This window comes from Ascidiella aspersa, chromosome 7, assembly GCF_963924565.1.
Source record: "Ascidiella aspersa chromosome 7, kaAscAspe10.2, whole genome shotgun sequence".
NCBI classification, from domain to species: domain Eukaryota; kingdom Metazoa; phylum Chordata; class Ascidiacea; order Phlebobranchia; family Ascidiidae; genus Ascidiella; species Ascidiella aspersa.
This window is the reverse complement of record NC_139453.1, coordinates 12,592,551-12,609,636: the sequence shown is the minus strand read 5'-3', so window position 1 is coordinate 12,609,636 and position 17,086 is coordinate 12,592,551. Positions and strand designations below refer to the sequence as shown.

At 37.9% G+C, this 17,086-nt stretch overlaps 2 protein-coding genes across 2 annotated transcripts; both read right to left on the bottom strand.

Moving 5' to 3' along the window:
• Positions 1 to 4,550: 4,550 nt before the first annotated feature.
• Positions 4,551 to 7,988, bottom strand: LOC146137883 (uncharacterized). Its single transcript, XM_083394229.1, has 3 exons — positions 7,241 to 7,988; positions 6,703 to 6,841; positions 4,551 to 5,390 (listed from the first exon to the last, which is right to left on the bottom strand). The coding sequence occupies exons 1-3, from the start codon at positions 7,933 to 7,935 to the stop codon at positions 4,968 to 4,970; spliced, it is 1,257 nt and encodes a 418-aa protein (XP_083250355.1). The 5' UTR covers positions 7,936 to 7,988; the 3' UTR covers positions 4,551 to 4,967.
• Positions 7,989 to 9,433: 1,445 nt separating this feature from the next.
• Positions 9,434 to 16,440, bottom strand: LOC146137882 (apoptosis-inducing factor 3-like). Its single transcript, XM_083393815.1, has 7 exons — positions 15,594 to 16,440; positions 15,119 to 15,306; positions 14,281 to 14,513; positions 13,804 to 13,932; positions 12,939 to 13,126; positions 11,622 to 11,785; positions 9,434 to 10,060 (listed from the first exon to the last, which is right to left on the bottom strand). Exons 1-7 carry the CDS (start codon positions 16,334 to 16,336, stop codon positions 9,876 to 9,878), a joined length of 1,830 nt encoding a protein of 609 aa, XP_083249941.1. The 5' UTR covers positions 16,337 to 16,440; the 3' UTR covers positions 9,434 to 9,875.
• Between the last annotated feature and the right edge of the window lie 646 nt (positions 16,441 to 17,086).

Below are 17,086 nucleotides of genomic sequence, written 5' to 3'. Positions count from 1 at the left end.
TTGAGTAGCGCCATAAGTACCTTGTGACGTGGTCAATTGTTCCCAATCGATTATAATTTTTTGATGTCTTGGCCAAGTTCAATTATATTTATGGTCGATCTTACCAAAGTTCGTCGGTTCCTTCTGATTTTTTTTCCTTTCTGATTTTTAAGAACCAACATCCTACAAAACCAAAAAGATGGCAGCCAAACAAGAAACACGCGTTCTGTTTTTTTTCCGCGATGCTGTATAAACAAATCCAGCTGGCAAATGTTAGCTGTCTCAATCGATGTTCTTTTTGCAAATGTACTAGCTCTAAACTTCTGTGGACTGCAACACTTAACCCGCGTGTTCGTTATGCAAGTATTCCTCTCTGCTTTGTAAGTGCGCACCCGTTATACAGTTCTTTCCGCTGTGGGCTTGCATAGCCGAAGCGAACAGTTTGATGAATAATTTCCGTTGAGCCCATTCGTAGTTTGTACAATTGTATTTTATTATTCAGCCTGGTCGTAAGAGCGGGAACATGTTGGGTTGACCTCGTTTTCGAAGCATTCTAAATTGCTTTGTTTCATTAATTAAAGTATAGGTCTCTATTTTTGTCTGACCTAATACAATGTAATTCTCTGCACTGCACACCCACTTAAATAACAATTTGTATGATGTTACCCAATTACTTTCTGTTTCATTTTGAGAAATGTGATTGACCCTGTATGGCTTACCAGGCATTTTCAGCAGTAAACATTTTAAAGAAAGTCTTTTGTCCGCGTTATTTGTGGAAAATTGGTAAAGTGACTTAATCATCTTTTGTAGTTCTTGTTGATTTTTTTTCGTGTATCCAATCGTGCTTTCGAGAGCGTTGACTTTTTGTTTTTGTTAAGTTTGTTTGGTTCAGCTTTAGATGATACCCTGTTTTGTTATTTGATTTGTTATGCCTCTTTCACTCGCAATGTTGGATCGAGCGCTCGCGTACGGTATTGTAAATACATCAGGAATAAAGTCGTAAAAGGACTTCCAAAATACATTTCGGGTATGTGTTCCTTCTGGTAATGGCTTGCACTATTTCATAACAATAACTTAAAATACGCTAAATGCGTTTTTAATTTGTGTGATCTTTGATTGGGTAAATCTATATCCAACTGACATTTTACTAACTAACCTTAAATTTTACGGCCAGCAAAATAACTATTTGAAAATAGTACAAGCCAGTGGTCGGCAACCACCGGTACCGGTCCGCAAGGAGTTTGTTACCGGTCCGCAGCAGGGTTGCCAGATTAAAATTTTGTTTAAATAGAACTGTACGTAAAAACCTGTTAAAAAGTCGAAAACAATTAAATGTATTTTTATATTCAAAACAAATTCACTTTCAATTTAATATACGAGATGGTTTATTGGTATGATAAAAAACACGTGAGGTTCAAAACAACTATAGTGTGCTGTGGCCTTATGAGCTACATAGAATGCATATTTTTATTACAAAATCTAACTTCTACTAGTACTTAAAATATATCGAAAAAATGGCTTAAATGTCATGTTTTGTGGTGTTTAAGCGTGCTCACCTTGAAGTTCAATAGAATATCATGCAAGCAGTGTTTATAAACTATGTCCCATAATAAAACATAATTTATTGTTTTATTATTCAAGCAGGTAAGATTTCGAAAAACATATTATGCATATTAATAAGTTTTATCGTCTATATAGTTTCAGACTTTATAAAAATTACACAAAAAGCCTAATGATTTTTTCTGACATCAACCACGTTGAAGAAAAGCCAAATTTGTTGTTAAAAAAGCCAGTCTGGTAAGCCCTGTAGTTGTAACTTGTAATGTACGTATTATGTCTATCCTATACTTTTCAGGTGTCGTTCTGTTGATTGTAGGGGAAAGCGGGGCAAAACGGACCCCTCACCTTTCTCGTTAACGAAAATTGCCAGCGTCAATATTCGTTTTCTGAACAGTGACTATCGTCGAAAGAACGTTTGTCGACAAAAATCAGACTGATTCGATTTCGCACAAACCAGGGAGGGGAGAAAATGTGTTTGGGGGATATTAATATAGAGATAGCAAAGTAAAATGATGCGTTTATTAGTATAGTTCAAGTAAAGACCGAGTTACTTTTTTTGCTAAATAATTTTAGGTAAGGGTGTGTTTATTAATCCGAAACAGTTGGCGTTTTAAGTTCAACGATTTTAAAGAAACTATAGGTTTTCATGCGACTGATAGTGTTGGGGCAAAACGGACCTCCAAGCGGAGCAAAACGGACCCCTCACAAGTTAATCTGTTAATACTAGCCTAAAACTGCACTGTTTGTATTTTTGGTTAGCCTTTCAGTAAGACATTTTGGAAATTGAATAAAATTAAATAATAAATCATTATTTTACATGTTTAGATCAGGTTTGTAGGAAGGCCAAACAATCAGAAATTTTACCAATATCTTTTGTAAAAAAGCTCGATTGCTATTTGTTTTAATATTATGAGTTGGTATACATTAAGATAAATATAAGGCAGTTTACGTACGGTATGGCCTATTTATAACCATGTAACTTATAAAGAGTGACAATGCTACCAGTACTTAGTATAGTGCTATTTTGTTTGTATTGGCTTACTTTAGTAAAATATTTTCAAGCTATAAAGGCGCCATGTATACCATTACTTAAATTAAAGGCGCCATGTATACCATTACTTAAGTCACGTTGTGACGTAACTTGTGACAATATCTCTGAAAATTTCTACTCGTCACTTGAACACAAATCCTTGATCCGGCATTTCCACACAACAAGGCACACAAATTATATTTTATAAGTAGGGCCCGTTTTGCCCCGTTTAAAAATCGACAACAAAACTTAATTTATTCAGAAGGTATGCTTCTTTCAATTGTTTTTTTAGCATAGGAGTAACTTTCAGTAAGACCTTTCAGTTGATACCCCATTCATCAAAAAATATTTTGTGAAACTCGTAATATAGCATTTATCCCTTAAGGCGTCCGTTTTGCCCCGCCTTCCCCTACTTTTTCATATTGTCATTATTTTTTTTAGTTCTAACCGCGTTGATATTCAATAATCTCCTTTGATATTTTGTAACCATCCGTTCTTTTTTTAAATTAAGAATTTAAGGGATGTACCAACTAGTTACGCCGTTGACGTTTCACCGAGGTGTGTAGTTCGCTTAGAGGTGCATTTTACAAACACTTGCAGCAACACAATATTTCCCTTGTGTGTAACCTTCAGAAGATGGTATTTTATGCCTACAAAACGCGACTTGATTAATCAAAACCACTGTAGAGTGCTTGGCGTAAAAATATTGGTCGATGTTATTATGGAGCCCAGCGGTTTACTTTCTATGCGGTCATGTTCAAATGGCGGATCGCGATCCGGTTCCGGATCTTTTCAGCGTTTTGTGCGGATCTTCTAATGTAGTCTTGAAAACATAAACTTTCTACAGTGTCTTACGGGAATACCTATTGTCAGTGTTGATGAATTTTGTAGAATATCAAGCATAGAACGACACTCCCAAATGCTAATTTTGTGAGCGTTTGAGGATATCAGTCAGCGACAGAAACCCCCAATTCGATGCTATTGTAAGACCTGAAGTCTAAAACAGGGTTCGGCGAGCACTAAGTCTTTAAAGTAATTTTATTCCACTTTTAATTGGGAGTATGGATGACGACGTTTTGGGCTCGAATTTTAAACCAAACAAACGCCCTTTTCGTGATTTGCGCCAACACTTTACTGCCTCCTTAAATGCAACTAAATACGCTTTTAAGTGAAAAAATCCTGATTTAAAGTTCGCCTGATTAAAAGTTGTTCTAACATTTTAAAAACACAATTCGCAGTTATCATTTTGTCCCGCAACTAGAAAAAGGTTGCCGACCCCTGGTATAAACTCATCATTTTTCTCACTGAAACAATCTTGGTGCTGTGTAGCACACTTCACTTTTGACTCTTTAAGTTATTAATATGTTGTAGGGTACATTTACATAAATAAAGCACCATAAAAATTAAAGCGTGTCTAATATGTTTACTATTCGTATTTGGTGGATCATCTTGTTGTCAGGTTTGACTGTGGTGGATCATGGCAGAAATCATTTGAACACCCCTGTTCTATTGGCTATTTTGTCTATCATCGCAAAACTTCAATATCCACAACTGAAGCATTTTTTTACGTTTTTACTCTTGTGCGATTTGAAAACTTCGGTTATCAGCATTTCCTTTAACGCCTTAGCTCGTCAGTTGGTACACTTTAAAAATGATCATACAAAAAATCAGTAAAGACGTGTATTTAAGATTGCGCAATGTTTAAGTTAAAAATAATACAACAAATCTTCTGTACGCCGCAAAATTTAAAAAGCCAAATGAAACGACATGATTTGTTTCCTTTGTCAGTGTGGTTCATTCCGAAAGCTATTCCAAAGTGTTCAAAAATTGTCTTCGGTATAGATAAAACAAAAACTAATATCATATTATAAAATTATAAAAAATATTATTATCAGATCGTAACTCCTCCGAAACTAGGATTGAGCCGATCCGATTCTGTTTGTAGGCTTTTATTTGACTAAATAGCTTTGGCCATATTTATGACGTTACTTGATAATAAATCGAATCAGGAGTAATTTTTGTCTTAAACATCGGATATCCGTATCGCAATAAAACGAAGAATCGGACATCTCTTCTTAGTGCAGGGGTTCTACACTTGGGTCCGTGAACTAGTTTTAGGTGGTCCATCACGCCTAACGGAAATATTAGTGTATATTTAAGAAGTAATCAATTTTAAAAACCTTTTAATTAAAAATAAAACGGTTTTGCACTGAATGTAGACTCCGATAGATTTTCACACTTTTGGACAGAAATCAGCAGATCTATGTATATTTTTTGTATTATTATTGCAATTTATGACGTCATCTCTAAAAATTCCTTGCCCACAGTGGTCCACGCTAAGCCCAAAAAGTAGGGGTCCGCGGTAAAAAAGTGAATAACCCTCGACTTAGTGGGTCCTTTAATTTGACAAACTTAGCGGCGTTGGGCACACAGCATTCACGTCAAATATTGCCTGCTGGTCGCCATGTGCAGTTTGCATGTGCTTTTTCACCAGCCACCGTTCGATGAAGCGCTTGTCGCACAGCGAGCACGGGAAAGGCCTTTCGTCATTGTGCGCCCTCTCGTGACGTAACAGATGACGTCGGGTGACGAAACGGCGCCCACACGTGGCGCAGGCAAAGGGCCGCTCGCCGGTGTGCGACATCACATGTCGATCGCGGTTGCGCGGCGTCGTGAAGGCCTTGTCGCAAATCTGGCAGCGGTGGGGGCGTTCGCCGGTGTGTACCACCTGGTGTCGCACCGCGTCGTTTTTCAGCCGGAAGCGGCGCCCGCATTTGGCGCAGGCGAAGGGCCGCTCGTCGGTGTGGGACCGGTTGTGCATCTGCGAAACAAACGGCAAAATTGCAAAAAGAAATAAAATGACTGAGAAAACACAGCTTGTTTAAACCTATACCGTTTTGCAACATTTTCTATATAAACCAATGCCAAACATCCCGTATAAACAAGTCAAAATTAAAATACGTTGAGATACGCTAACAAGAAATTTCTGCAATACTTAATTTCTGTACAATAGAAACAACAATATACCACGACAAAAGTTAAAAGGCGCAATGACAAACTTAGACGTAAGGCGATGGCAAGTCTTTATTCCAGGTGCGTTAAATCTAAAAGGACAAACTAAGAACCGGCGATAAAAAGGCACGAGAAAAACAAAAGGCCAAAAATAACGCTTCGATCAATCCGGGTTGGGTGTAGTGTCGCTACAGAAGTCGGATTTAAATACGTAAGCAGGTATTGCACCTAACTGTCTACTCAAATTTGGACAACTTCGGAGAATACATTACTGTAGGGTTATTTGATGTCGGCTGTTTAATGCTTTCGCACTTATACGTGAATACGTCTGTGTTATTTGCAAATACTGCGTCGTTGCAGATTTATTTGTTGTACGCATTCCAGGTCGAAGCAACGCTAACTTACACCCTAGTGTTACATCGTAATTGGTATTTCGTTTTCGCTTCATAAGCCTTTGGGATTAAACTTGCAACTAGTTCCTTTCGGGACTCACTAGAGTTACTTACGGGCTGACTATTGTATCTTAACTGGGCCCACACAACTTTTTATTAGCTATCGACTTGTTCTGTTTCGTCGATCTATACTATAGAAACGAACAACCAGTTTCAAACTATAGATTCTATAGTTTAAAACTAGTTGTTCGTTAATCAACTAATAAAATTCTAATCACCAGAACGTCTTGTGGCGGCACGCGAGTTAGATACGAACCTTAAAGTTGGAGACGAAAGCGTCAATTAGAACGCTCCTTCAATGACACATTCACACATAGGTGTGTTAGCAACTGAGATCTAGCCCTTCTGAAGTTGTTTTTTGACCAACGATTACGGCTTACGTATAATTAGTACACCGAAAGCCATTGCAGACTCACCGAATCTGTTGATCTATGAAGCAAGCAGGGCAGGTTCTGTTCGAACCTCACTGCAGGCTAGTTGTTTTTCTAGCCTGCCCTGCTTGCATCATAGATCAACAGATTCGGTGAATCTGCAATGGCTTTCGGTGTGCTTAGAACGCTCCTTTGTTGACTAAACTATGCTCAACAATCAAAACTCGTGCCCCACATTACCATATCGAATAATTCAAAACAACAGTCTAAAATTGATTAAATGCAGTACTATACTTACGCTCAAACGGTTTGCGCTTTCAAAAGCTTTGAAGCACACAGGGCATTCGTGGTTTCTTGCCTTTGGTTTTCTTTTTGAAGCAGTTTCTTTCTTTTTTGTTGGGAGCTGCGGTTGATTGTCCGTTGAAAAGTCACCGTTACTGCTGACGACATGGTTAAATTTTTATTTAGGATATGGCTAAAATCAATTCGATTCTAAAGGTAATTGACAGAATACAGTTCCGTGATAAACATTGGTTAACCTAAAACATTATTAACTTACACAAACTGATTTGATAAAAACACCATGTGGATGATAAAAAAATGGTTCTAAAAAGGAAACAGCGTCATGTTACAGGCGTTTCTAAAGCTATATGTTTTAAGTAGAAAATTGTGTTATTTAAAAAAAAACATGAATAAACTAGACTACTAAAATAATTTTGTACTTAAACTATTATGTTTATAATTCTAAAAAGTTTGGAGAATAACCCATTCCTTACCTGTATGAACGCGATCAGTCGTTTATTACAGTTTTGGTTGTGAGCAAAGTTATACATTACCTCAAAAAGGTTAAATTTGATCCCGGCTGCTCAGTTTTTCCATGTTTTTTAGCTGGGCTATTGTTTAGCGATGAATCAACCGACGTTGCTGCATCCAAAGTCAAATTTGACGGTAGCGACGTTTCATTTGCCACACTACTTTCCGCTTCGATTGCCAATAAACGGTTTTGCTTTTGTGCCTTCGGTATAGTTTCATTAAATAACTTCTCTCGAACCTCAGGCCGGGTTGATAATTTCACTGGAAAATGTGGACTAACGGTACTCACCGGAAAGTTTTCGTCAGTTTGCGTAACAATTTCGTTTTTTACCGGAATTGCAAAATATGCAGTAGTGTTACTTTGCTTTGTTAGGTTTCGTGCGCATGCTGAATCTGCTGATAAAACGTTTTGATTGAGCGAGCAATCATATTCTTTTTGATTCATGAAAGTTTCTACAGGAAACGCAAAACAGCTGCTAGTTGCTGGTTCCTGCTTAACAGCAGGAAAAGCAACGTGGTCGAGCGTGTTTGATGCCTGCGTTTCGTCCGCATTAAATAACGAATCCGTTTTTGAAGTGCTTTGGCAAACCATTAAATGCTTTGAGTGCAGTGCGTCCGATGTATTTCCTCTCGTCTCGAATTTTGTTGGAAAATCATCGTACGTTCGTTCTAATATCTCCGTTTTTATTGTTCTACCTCTCTGCAGTTGGCAAGCCATGATCAAGCCACTTTTAACAAATATCAACTATCGGGGTCACCAACAAGCTAGTCTTCAACCTGTAAAATGTATAATACAGTAGCCTTGTTCTACATCAGCCAGCCATACAGTTCACCAACGAATCACATAACTGGTGGCAAAAATCATTGTCCATGCTTTACTTGACTGCGTTAGACTGCAATCCTTAAACTTAACAAATACAAAACAAAACGTTTTTCCCTTCAGCTGCAACAAACGCAATTCTAAATCAACAAATTGCTTTCGGCAGCGCACGCCTTAAAACACCATGCCTAAAATGTGTCTACCCAACCATGACGACGACTTCAGCTACCAGCAAGTCAATACAACGAAGCTCCGAGCAGTATTTTAGCCATGGAAAAAGGGCACGTTTGGCTTAGCCCAAGGCTTGTAAAAAACGGTGGCAGAACACATTTCCCATATTACAAGGTAGGTGAAAAGTTTGGCACAGAATGCCCTGCAGATCGAATACAAAATTTAAAAGAAAATCTATTCAAGTGTTTCTCAAACTGTTGACGTGAATTGTTGCAAGGGCAACCCAAACAATAAAGCTGTTTATTTTAAACAGCTGTTTCGCATTGCTTAGAGTCTTAGACTGTCTAAAAACTACAACACGCACGAATAGTAGTCTGATGTAGCGAGCTCTCGACTTTGCCACAAAGCTGTTCTAAGCAATTCTTTTCTCTCCTTTTTTACTCACAATAAAGCAGCATCGAATGGAAAGTGACACTGGGGTTTTGGCTTATCGGTCGCAAACCAAAATTTGGTCACCGTTTGGCTTGCTTGTCTCGCCAATTACAGTAGTTTATAGAGTTAGATTTAGATTGGATCTGAGCAAGATTTCTCCAATACTACATACTAAGACTCACAGTAGTTAAATTCAAAGTTATATTTGTGCTAATGACGGAAGTTTTGTTCGCTTACAGAAATTTCATCAAATGCAATTGGGTCGATTTTTTTATATTTTTCTTAAATGTAAATTGATAAGGCAGGGTCCAGTTTATTGCGAAATGGCATATTAGCCTATATTTTGATTTTTTCTGACGTCCTATTTTCTTTTTTCAAATTATTGACCCATTAATGAAATTTCGGAAATTATTATATCATACTTTTGAGATCAGTTAGCTTGCCTTGAGCGCGGTTGACCTGCCGATCCCTGGTTTACGAGACTGGTACTCTACCACGGAGCTATAGAGAGTGATAGCTACAGACGGCGTCTATGAACAATTCGACACAGAAGACGATAATTATGTTTGAAGAGGGTTAGGTATGATTTATAATAATTGTATAATACTTGTTTTTAGATGCATTTTGATGATAACCACCCCTGTTTACGGATGAAAACTACAAATAGGCTACGGTAATATGGCATAGGTAGTACCTTTTATTTAGTTTTTTTATAGTCTCGGTAATACAATTATGACTCTGATTAACTACATTCTACCTACAAATTCTCTATATCAGTTAAAGTAAATGCATTAGTTCCCAATTTTAATAACATTTTAACAAAATTAAGTTATAATTAAATCAAAGCAGACATAGTAGGCCTACAAATAAATCTGGACAAACCCTGAAAAATGCGTATAACAAAATTAAGCATTTTAAAACTCGAATGCAAACATATTATTATGTTGCAGGTGACGACACTAGAATGATTGTTGTTGCGCATAATTGGAACTTAGCAGGATAGCAGGATAGCAGCACTTGAACCAAAATCCGGGACCACCTTTATCAGAAGTTACCAAGTAAACGGCATATATTATTTGAAATACAAATCAGGCCAAGATAACAACGACAGATTTTGCATCCTCAACAAACAAACAAAAAATTAATCGCATCGGTACGGGTAGCGAAAGTATTTTGGGTTAACACATGACGAAATAGATTTATATATTTTTTACACACAGCAGCGTGACGTCACTTCACTTCACGTCAGCCTTCTTGATTATTTCTCCGTCGAGCATGCGCTGAGCAATGTTGGCGGCGACAGGGTCTGACATCATGGTTGCCACGGCGATCACGCGGTCGCCGCTAGTGTAGTAGGCGCAGAACTTGCCCGCCGATACGTCACCAGTGATCACTATGTCGTCATAGCCGACGCCGTAACCTGGTAACGAATAACGTACCACGCGTCAAGACAATGGCGACAAAGCTGTACATTCGTAGACTGTAGACCTGGCCTAAAATACTATATATTTTATTAAGGCAGGGTTATTATACAGGTCAAAGGTTAAACGGCAATTTAAATAGATCATAAAAGCTCAGAATCAAGGGTTTAAAAAAGAACCAATGCGGATTTTTGATAAAATGTGCAGCCCTGTGATCAATTTTGAAATACAAAGATTAAATTGCAGTGTTATAAACAAGTTATTTTAAACTGAAGTCCCAGTCAAGTCATTTGCAAAATAACAAACTAGGCCCAAGTCCCTGTCCGAGTTAAGTCTTCAGACTAGAAGTTACATTTCAAAACTTGGTAACTCGTTCTATCGTGGGCGATATTTTGATTTGCAAACAGCAAAATCGTGACAGATTACTAGCATACTGTTTCACAAACAAAAATTGGGGGAATTTAAGTCATTTAAAACATAAGTCACATTAAGTCATTTTGTCAAAAATACTGGTGGTATTACACACTGCCAAATTGCCTAAGTCTTGTGCTGGGCTGCACCCTAAGTGGAGCGAATTGGTAAAAATATTACGCTGAAAGAGCAGAATTACTGTAACAAGAAATGAACATTACGACACCCTAAGTGCGACATTTTATAATCGCACTCTAGCAAGTCTGTTTGTCTTAAACCGTACACTGCTATTCCCGGTTAATAGGCAACTGGGTTCACACCAGCCGCATCTTCCTGTGTAAATATTTAAATGACCGTCTACTGCGCAAAAACGTTTTTACTGCCTATTCTGGGAACTTAATTCGTGGGAAATGTCGTTTTTGATTTGACATTTGGCAAAAAACTGTTCCACGTTATATCTATGATGCGACGCGTTTTGTAACGAATGCAAGTAAGTTGCTGGAAGAGGTATGGGAAACAGGCGCATTGCCCAGTATGTTACAACAGCCTGCCCATGCGCAAGGCCTGCCTCCTTTTTTATAATGCATAAGCAGTAGGACTTCCCAACTTAACGTTTGTGCAGTTCGCACGCCTTCCGTCTGACTTCGAATTAATTGCTCTCCATAAGCGATGGAAAGTTACGAGAACGTGACCACTATGAGATCCTGTTTTGTCATTGTAGGAAGGGCATAATTGCAGATTTATTTGCACTTTGGTGCAGATTATATATTAACTTTCTTCACCACTTAAGTGTACTAGACACTTTAAAAAATTACCGACACTTCTACACGTAAGTCATTTTTAAACTGGTTCACACCAACTGCTTTAAATGTTTCCTGTCAACCTGCCGTATCAGTATCACACAACATTTCCAACCAGGCTGTAAAATATAAATCGAGTAGTGTTCAATTTCCAGTATCTTACCACTTCCTTTATTTAAAAACATAACGTAAAATGCAAAAGCAGGTTAACTAGTCTGTGATTTAACCTTGAACACAGACATCCGCTTCGGTTGAGGTAAAAAGTGTAGTTTCGCAAACCATCCCATTTGATTTTTCATGAGGCTGGTAGGTGATAAGGAACATGAATACAACAGCTATAACTTCTCACCTGTGTATCTCAGACTCTTGCCATACTGCTGGGTCCAGAAGAACGGCACCGACTTGACCGGGCACATCTCATCCGGGCTGACCACGATGTTGGTTGCCACGCAACGCCCGTGGAAGTGGGCCATCTGCCAGTGCTGAATGTTGGACGGCTGCCAGTCGCGCAGTCTGTACAAAAGCGATAAAATCGTAAAATTGCAACATCACTGCACCAACTATGACTAATGGCACGGCTGCCTTGACTTGTACAAGACCCAATCACACTATCCGACTTTAATCTGCAGAAAAAGCGCATGTCATTTCCAAAGAAAAATTCCATTTTTAACCTAAAATTTATATATAAGATTAATTTCACTAATTTGTTGACTTTAGACAGTGAAAAGCGGCATTTTGCATATAAGTCGTCTTTAAGTTTTATAATACCTAAACAAAAGTTACATCATGGTCCACAATTAAATCAGAATTTGTTAAGTTCGATAACCTACTATAAACCATACGCAATAACGTTTAGATGCAAAACTTATGTTCTACAACAGTTTAAGAAATAATTATCTTTAAAATTTATCGTTTTAGTCATAAACGCTTTTTGTCAGCAAGACCACTTCAATATTTTGTTGTCGTCACTTCGCCAATTTAGCTAGACATTTTCAGCGTTAATGGACCGCGCATATTTACAAGGCCTATTTTAACGTTGTCCTTTAAGCGTTGCGAAAGCCCCCGTTTTAACCTGGATGAGTTTTTGCAAGTTCGAAAAAAATCCAAGCAGAGTGCTGTTGTGATGCCATTGCAAACTGACCTAGGCGCAGTGAAAGAATAAACGGATAGTATAAAAACGAAAAAAGGGCCTAGTGTTAGAAGAATCATAAATCGTTAACACAATGAAAGACACACACACACATATGTGTTTAATAACAACTGTGATCTAGTCCCTCGGAAACTGCTTTTTGGCCAACGATTACGGCTTCCGTATTAATATAGTACACCTGAAAGTCATTGCTGACTCGCCGAATCTGTCGATCATTGATGCAAGCAAGGCAGACCAGAAAACTATTGATCCCCTTCAATGTTAAGTTGCTTGTACTAACACAATGTAGCAAGCATTGGCGTACGACTGTTTCTAGACTCGCCCCCTTCTGAGCCTGTGTAACTCGCCCCCTTCTGAGCCTGTGTAGCTCGGTTGGTAGAGCGACGGCACCGGTATGACCGGAGGTCGCGAGTTTGCTTGCATCATTGATCGACATATTCGGCGAGTCTGCGATGGCTTTTCAATGTACTTAACTTCACGGTACATCGTTGATATATCTGACAGGTGTCGACTCACTTCTGCGGAAACATGGCAATGTCGCCGGCCGCGAAAATGTTCTCAAACACTTCTCCTTCGGTTCCCGACTTGATGACGCGCAGGTGACGGTCCACGTTGACGAAGCCGTGCGAGGTTAGGGACATCCCCGACTCTTTGAGGAACTCGGTGGACGGGATAACACCAACGCCAGCAATCACCACATCTGCCTACACATCGGAAAAGCTTGAAATTATTTCGCTATTTATTTAGGTTTGGCACTGGGATCGTTTTTTTCGCACACCACATAGTTAATCGCTAAACCTTGATATTTTGCTAAAATTTGGCATAGTTTTGCATGCGTTTTTTACTGTCTACTAGGAATGTCAAGGCTCCTACTGGTTTGCAGATTGTAATACCACTATATTGAATCTATCATTATAAATAAAATACAGTTATGTATTTTTCTTTTTAGCTAAAGGACTTTTAAATCTTAATTTTATCGCAAATTTCTCAGTTGTTGCAATTTTATATTAAACTTTTATTAAAAATGCTATTTATCCTAATTTAACCTTCTAAAAATATTTAAAATTTTTTTTATGATAAACTGACGGTTTCACATTAAGTAAGCCTGGAGTTTATAATTTAATGTTGCATTATAAAATAAAAAATATGAAACTAAGCAATTTTATGCAAAACACTCCATCATGCAAATACATTTACTAGTAACAGTTGTATATTTTTGGAAGCATGAAGTTTTTAATAATGAAATTTTTTTATATTATTTTTCTTGTGTTTGTCACTCTCTGGAACCCTAATAGTTTGATTGGGATATCAGTAAGTTCCAAACATGTTAAATGTTTTTATACTAGTTGTATAATGTAAAAAGAGATAATTTTAAACATACATCCAACACTGATCCGTCTTTTAGCATAGCTTTCTCCACACTCCCATTTCCTTTTAATTCTGTCATGGAAGCATTCATGTGAAACTCCACACCTTTTGTTTCATGCAGCTTTTGCAGATACAATCCCACCTTAACAACAATTGTTAAATTTACATTCCAACTTTTGGCGAGGTTTGCTAAGTTAATACAATATTCAATACCTAAAACAAATTTTAACAAAATTTTCATGTTTTAGAATTTGTTTAGAGTTTTGATATTATTTACCTAAAATAATTGTTGCAAATCATCACAGGCTTGCTAATGTATTATGTTAGTTATTAATATGTGCCATTTACCAAAAATTAAAAAAATTAGAAAGCTCAAGAAAACAACGAAGTTAGCCATCAATTTTTAAACACACAAGACTTAAATAAAGATTGAAGCCCGGGAAAGGACAACAATGACGTTAAAGCATAAATATTGCATACAAATTGTCACCTCTCTTCCCAGAACCCTTTCGAATGGCACGCTGAAAAACTCGCACACTCGCACTTTCTTTGCTTTGGAGACCAACGAAGAGGCTACCTCCATGCCAATAAACGAAGCCCCACAAACCACCACATTTTTGTCTCTGGATGCTTTGATGATTGCATTTGCATCATCTGGAGTTCGCAGCACGAACACATTCTTTAAATCCCAGCCAGGAATTGGTAGTGTTCTTGGTCGGCCACCTTGCAAATAGCAAAACAAAAAACCATTGCGAACAAAGTATGAGTAAATCAAGTCCTACACTAATCAGTGAATGTTAAGTCTTTTAATACATGATGAGTAGGTGTTCAGGTTTATCCACTAGAACAGTGGTTCTCATCCAGGGTGCCATGGCGCCCTTGTGTGCCATTTCTCATGCTTAAGGGTGCCGATAGGTATTAGGAATTTTTAAAGAATTTGATTTTTGCTTAATTGGTAAGGTTCTTGATACAACTATTTGTGTACGATTAGAAACCATTATGTCAAATTATATGTTCCTACATGTTTTACGTTGACTGTGTTGTTCCAGTTCCATTTCAGTAAAATACCCAAGGAAATTCCAATAAGGTGCCGAAAATCTATTTATTATTTTTTAGGGATGCCGTAAGCCATAAAAGGTTGAGAATCACTGCACTAGAATATCCAACCACAAAATTGTTTTAATTGTTTTCCATAGTTTTAAGTATGCCTACGTTTCCAGAAAGGGATATTCTAAAACCAAAATCTTAGCTTGTGCATTAGCTTTTAGCTGTCATTTTGGAAGATATATTGCAAAACCTTATAATGAAAACTGCTGCAATGATCTTACCTGTTGCAATTACTAGTTTGTCAAATTGAATTTCTTCCCCATCTGCAAATGTGACAATCTGCTCTTCAGCATTGACGCTGGTCGCTCGTTTTGCTGTGAGCACTTTGATGTTTACAGCATCATAGAAATCTTGTGGCCGTAAATAAATATTCTCCGGATTGACATCCATTGCTTTGCTTAGCTTTGTTCTGAAAATTAAAATAAGATAGCACTAAGGAAAGCAGGTTAATTATTTTCAAACTTAATATTAAATTATTCAGAAATATATTTTAAATACTAGCTTCACTTTATAACAGTTTTAATACAGGCATTTTAATATTAAAAGCCTTGTTTACAGATGGTGTATGTAAAAAAAGTTCAATATAATTTGTCATGTATATTTTAAAAAAATTATGTGTTTAAGTGTACTATTTATGTAAAAGTTATTATATACAAAATAAATTTACAATGACAAAAGTGTTTCATAGTTGTATACCTGTCATATGGCAGATGCGTTTCAGTTGTTGCTATCGTAATCTTGCCCATGAAGGACTTTTGTCTTAAAACTTCTGCACAGGTCACTGATGCAGGTCCGCCACCGATAATCAGCACATGACCAGCATTCTCGTTTTGGGTTTGCACCATGGTTTTGTAGCGCTTGTGACTTCCGAGAGCGCTCTTCGTTGCTCGAATCACAACCTTATCTCCCTCCTGGATAACCACCTCATGCTTTGGGAGGCAATCCAGTCCCGGATAATCCTCAATATCGCCTGTTCGGATGTTAAAGCAAGCCCCATGCCAGGGGCAGCGGACGTGGCCGTTTTTCAGTGCTCCTTTCACGAGGGGCGCACCATAGTGGGTGCACTTGTGCCCGATCGCATTGTACTCGCCTTGATCTCGCACTAGCAGCGCCTTACTGTCACCGACCACGATTTCTCGCATTTCGCCGTCTTTCATTTCATCCACTTTGCACGCGTAAGCCTCGACGAACTCTTCTTTGGACGTGGCTCCACCCATCTTGCTGGAATGACGCACAGGCGACTCGAAGTGAAACGCAGGTCTGCTGCCGACAGTTGTTATATCCAAAGCAAACGCGGGTGTAGGTGTGCGAATCGTAAGACGGTACACGGATAAACTTTCTTTTATCGACCTGCTGCAAATTGCTGAAAAAGTTAGTTTGGCGAAATGCTGCGCCGCGAAGCGATGACTGCTGAACAACAATGACTTGCAAACTACCATTGAGAGAGCACGCAACTGCCAAAGGAACTCGAATTTCTATAGCTTGAGCACGCCTCTTGCGACGCTTTCTTTTTTCTCAAACTGCAGCAATTCGACCTTTTCAAAGTTTGCTGGCTTTCTAACCAAGCGTGAAGGCACGTCGCAAGTCACGTGAAATGTGTTTACACTCTCGCACAGTAGAAATCTTAAAACATTATTTAAGCCAAAGGTCAGATTTAGTACGTGATTCACGCACCCTTAAACCAGTGCCTATATTTATACTATATATTTATATAGACACTGTTTAACCAGGGTTTCTTAAGTTTTTAATCTGCGGTTTCGAATGTTAAACTTTTGTACGATCAAACTTGAGGTTTCACGGGAAATTTGCCATATGGTCATTGTTGACTTTTTGCCTTATATCAAACGCATGAAGTGGGTTTTGAAGGTATAAGAATACTGAGTAGGAATGTCTATTTTCTGTGTTTTTGTACCTATTTAAGATTGGCAAATTGCAATTTTACTTAATATTACAATACTTAAGTCACTGTTTTCTAATGACTTGACTTTAGTCATTAGGTCCAATAACTTGGTTTGAAATTAGGTGTTTTTTACTAAATATTTTTTTTATTAAAAATGGGTTAGTTACCTCAATATTTGCTTGTGTTATTTTGCGTTTTTGTTATTTCTAGCGAAATATTGCTCATATAGCCTACATTTGAGTTCACCAATGTTAAAAGTGCGCCAATTTATTGGAATGACTTGATGTGA

What these genes read in the sequence shown, in the direction of transcription:
- LOC146137882 (XM_083393815.1), bottom strand. Translation starts at nt 16,336, where the DNA reads ATGGTAGTTTGCAAGTCATTGTTGTTCAGCAGTCATCGCTTCGCGGCG. An exon ending in CAAACTAGTAATTGCAACAG is followed by an intron (nt 14,514 to 15,118) that starts GTAAGATCATTG and finishes GCTATTTGCAAG; the next exon opens with GTGGCCGACCAAGAACACTA. An exon ending in AAGACGGATCAGTGTTGGAT is followed by an intron (nt 13,127 to 13,803) that starts GTATGTTTAAAA and finishes TCCGATGTGTAG; the next exon opens with GCAGATGTGGTGATTGCTGG.
- LOC146137883 (XM_083394229.1), bottom strand. Translation starts at nt 7,935, where the DNA reads ATGGCTTGCCAACTGCAGAGAGGTAGAACAATAAAAACGGAGATATTA. An exon ending in TCAAATTTAACCTTTTTGAG is followed by an intron (nt 6,842 to 7,240) that starts GTAATGTATAAC and finishes TGTCGTCAGCAG; the next exon opens with TAACGGTGACTTTTCAACGG. An exon ending in AAAGCGCAAACCGTTTGAGC is followed by an intron (nt 5,391 to 6,702) that starts GTAAGTATAGTA and finishes TTTGTTTCGCAG; the next exon opens with ATGCACAACCGGTCCCACAC.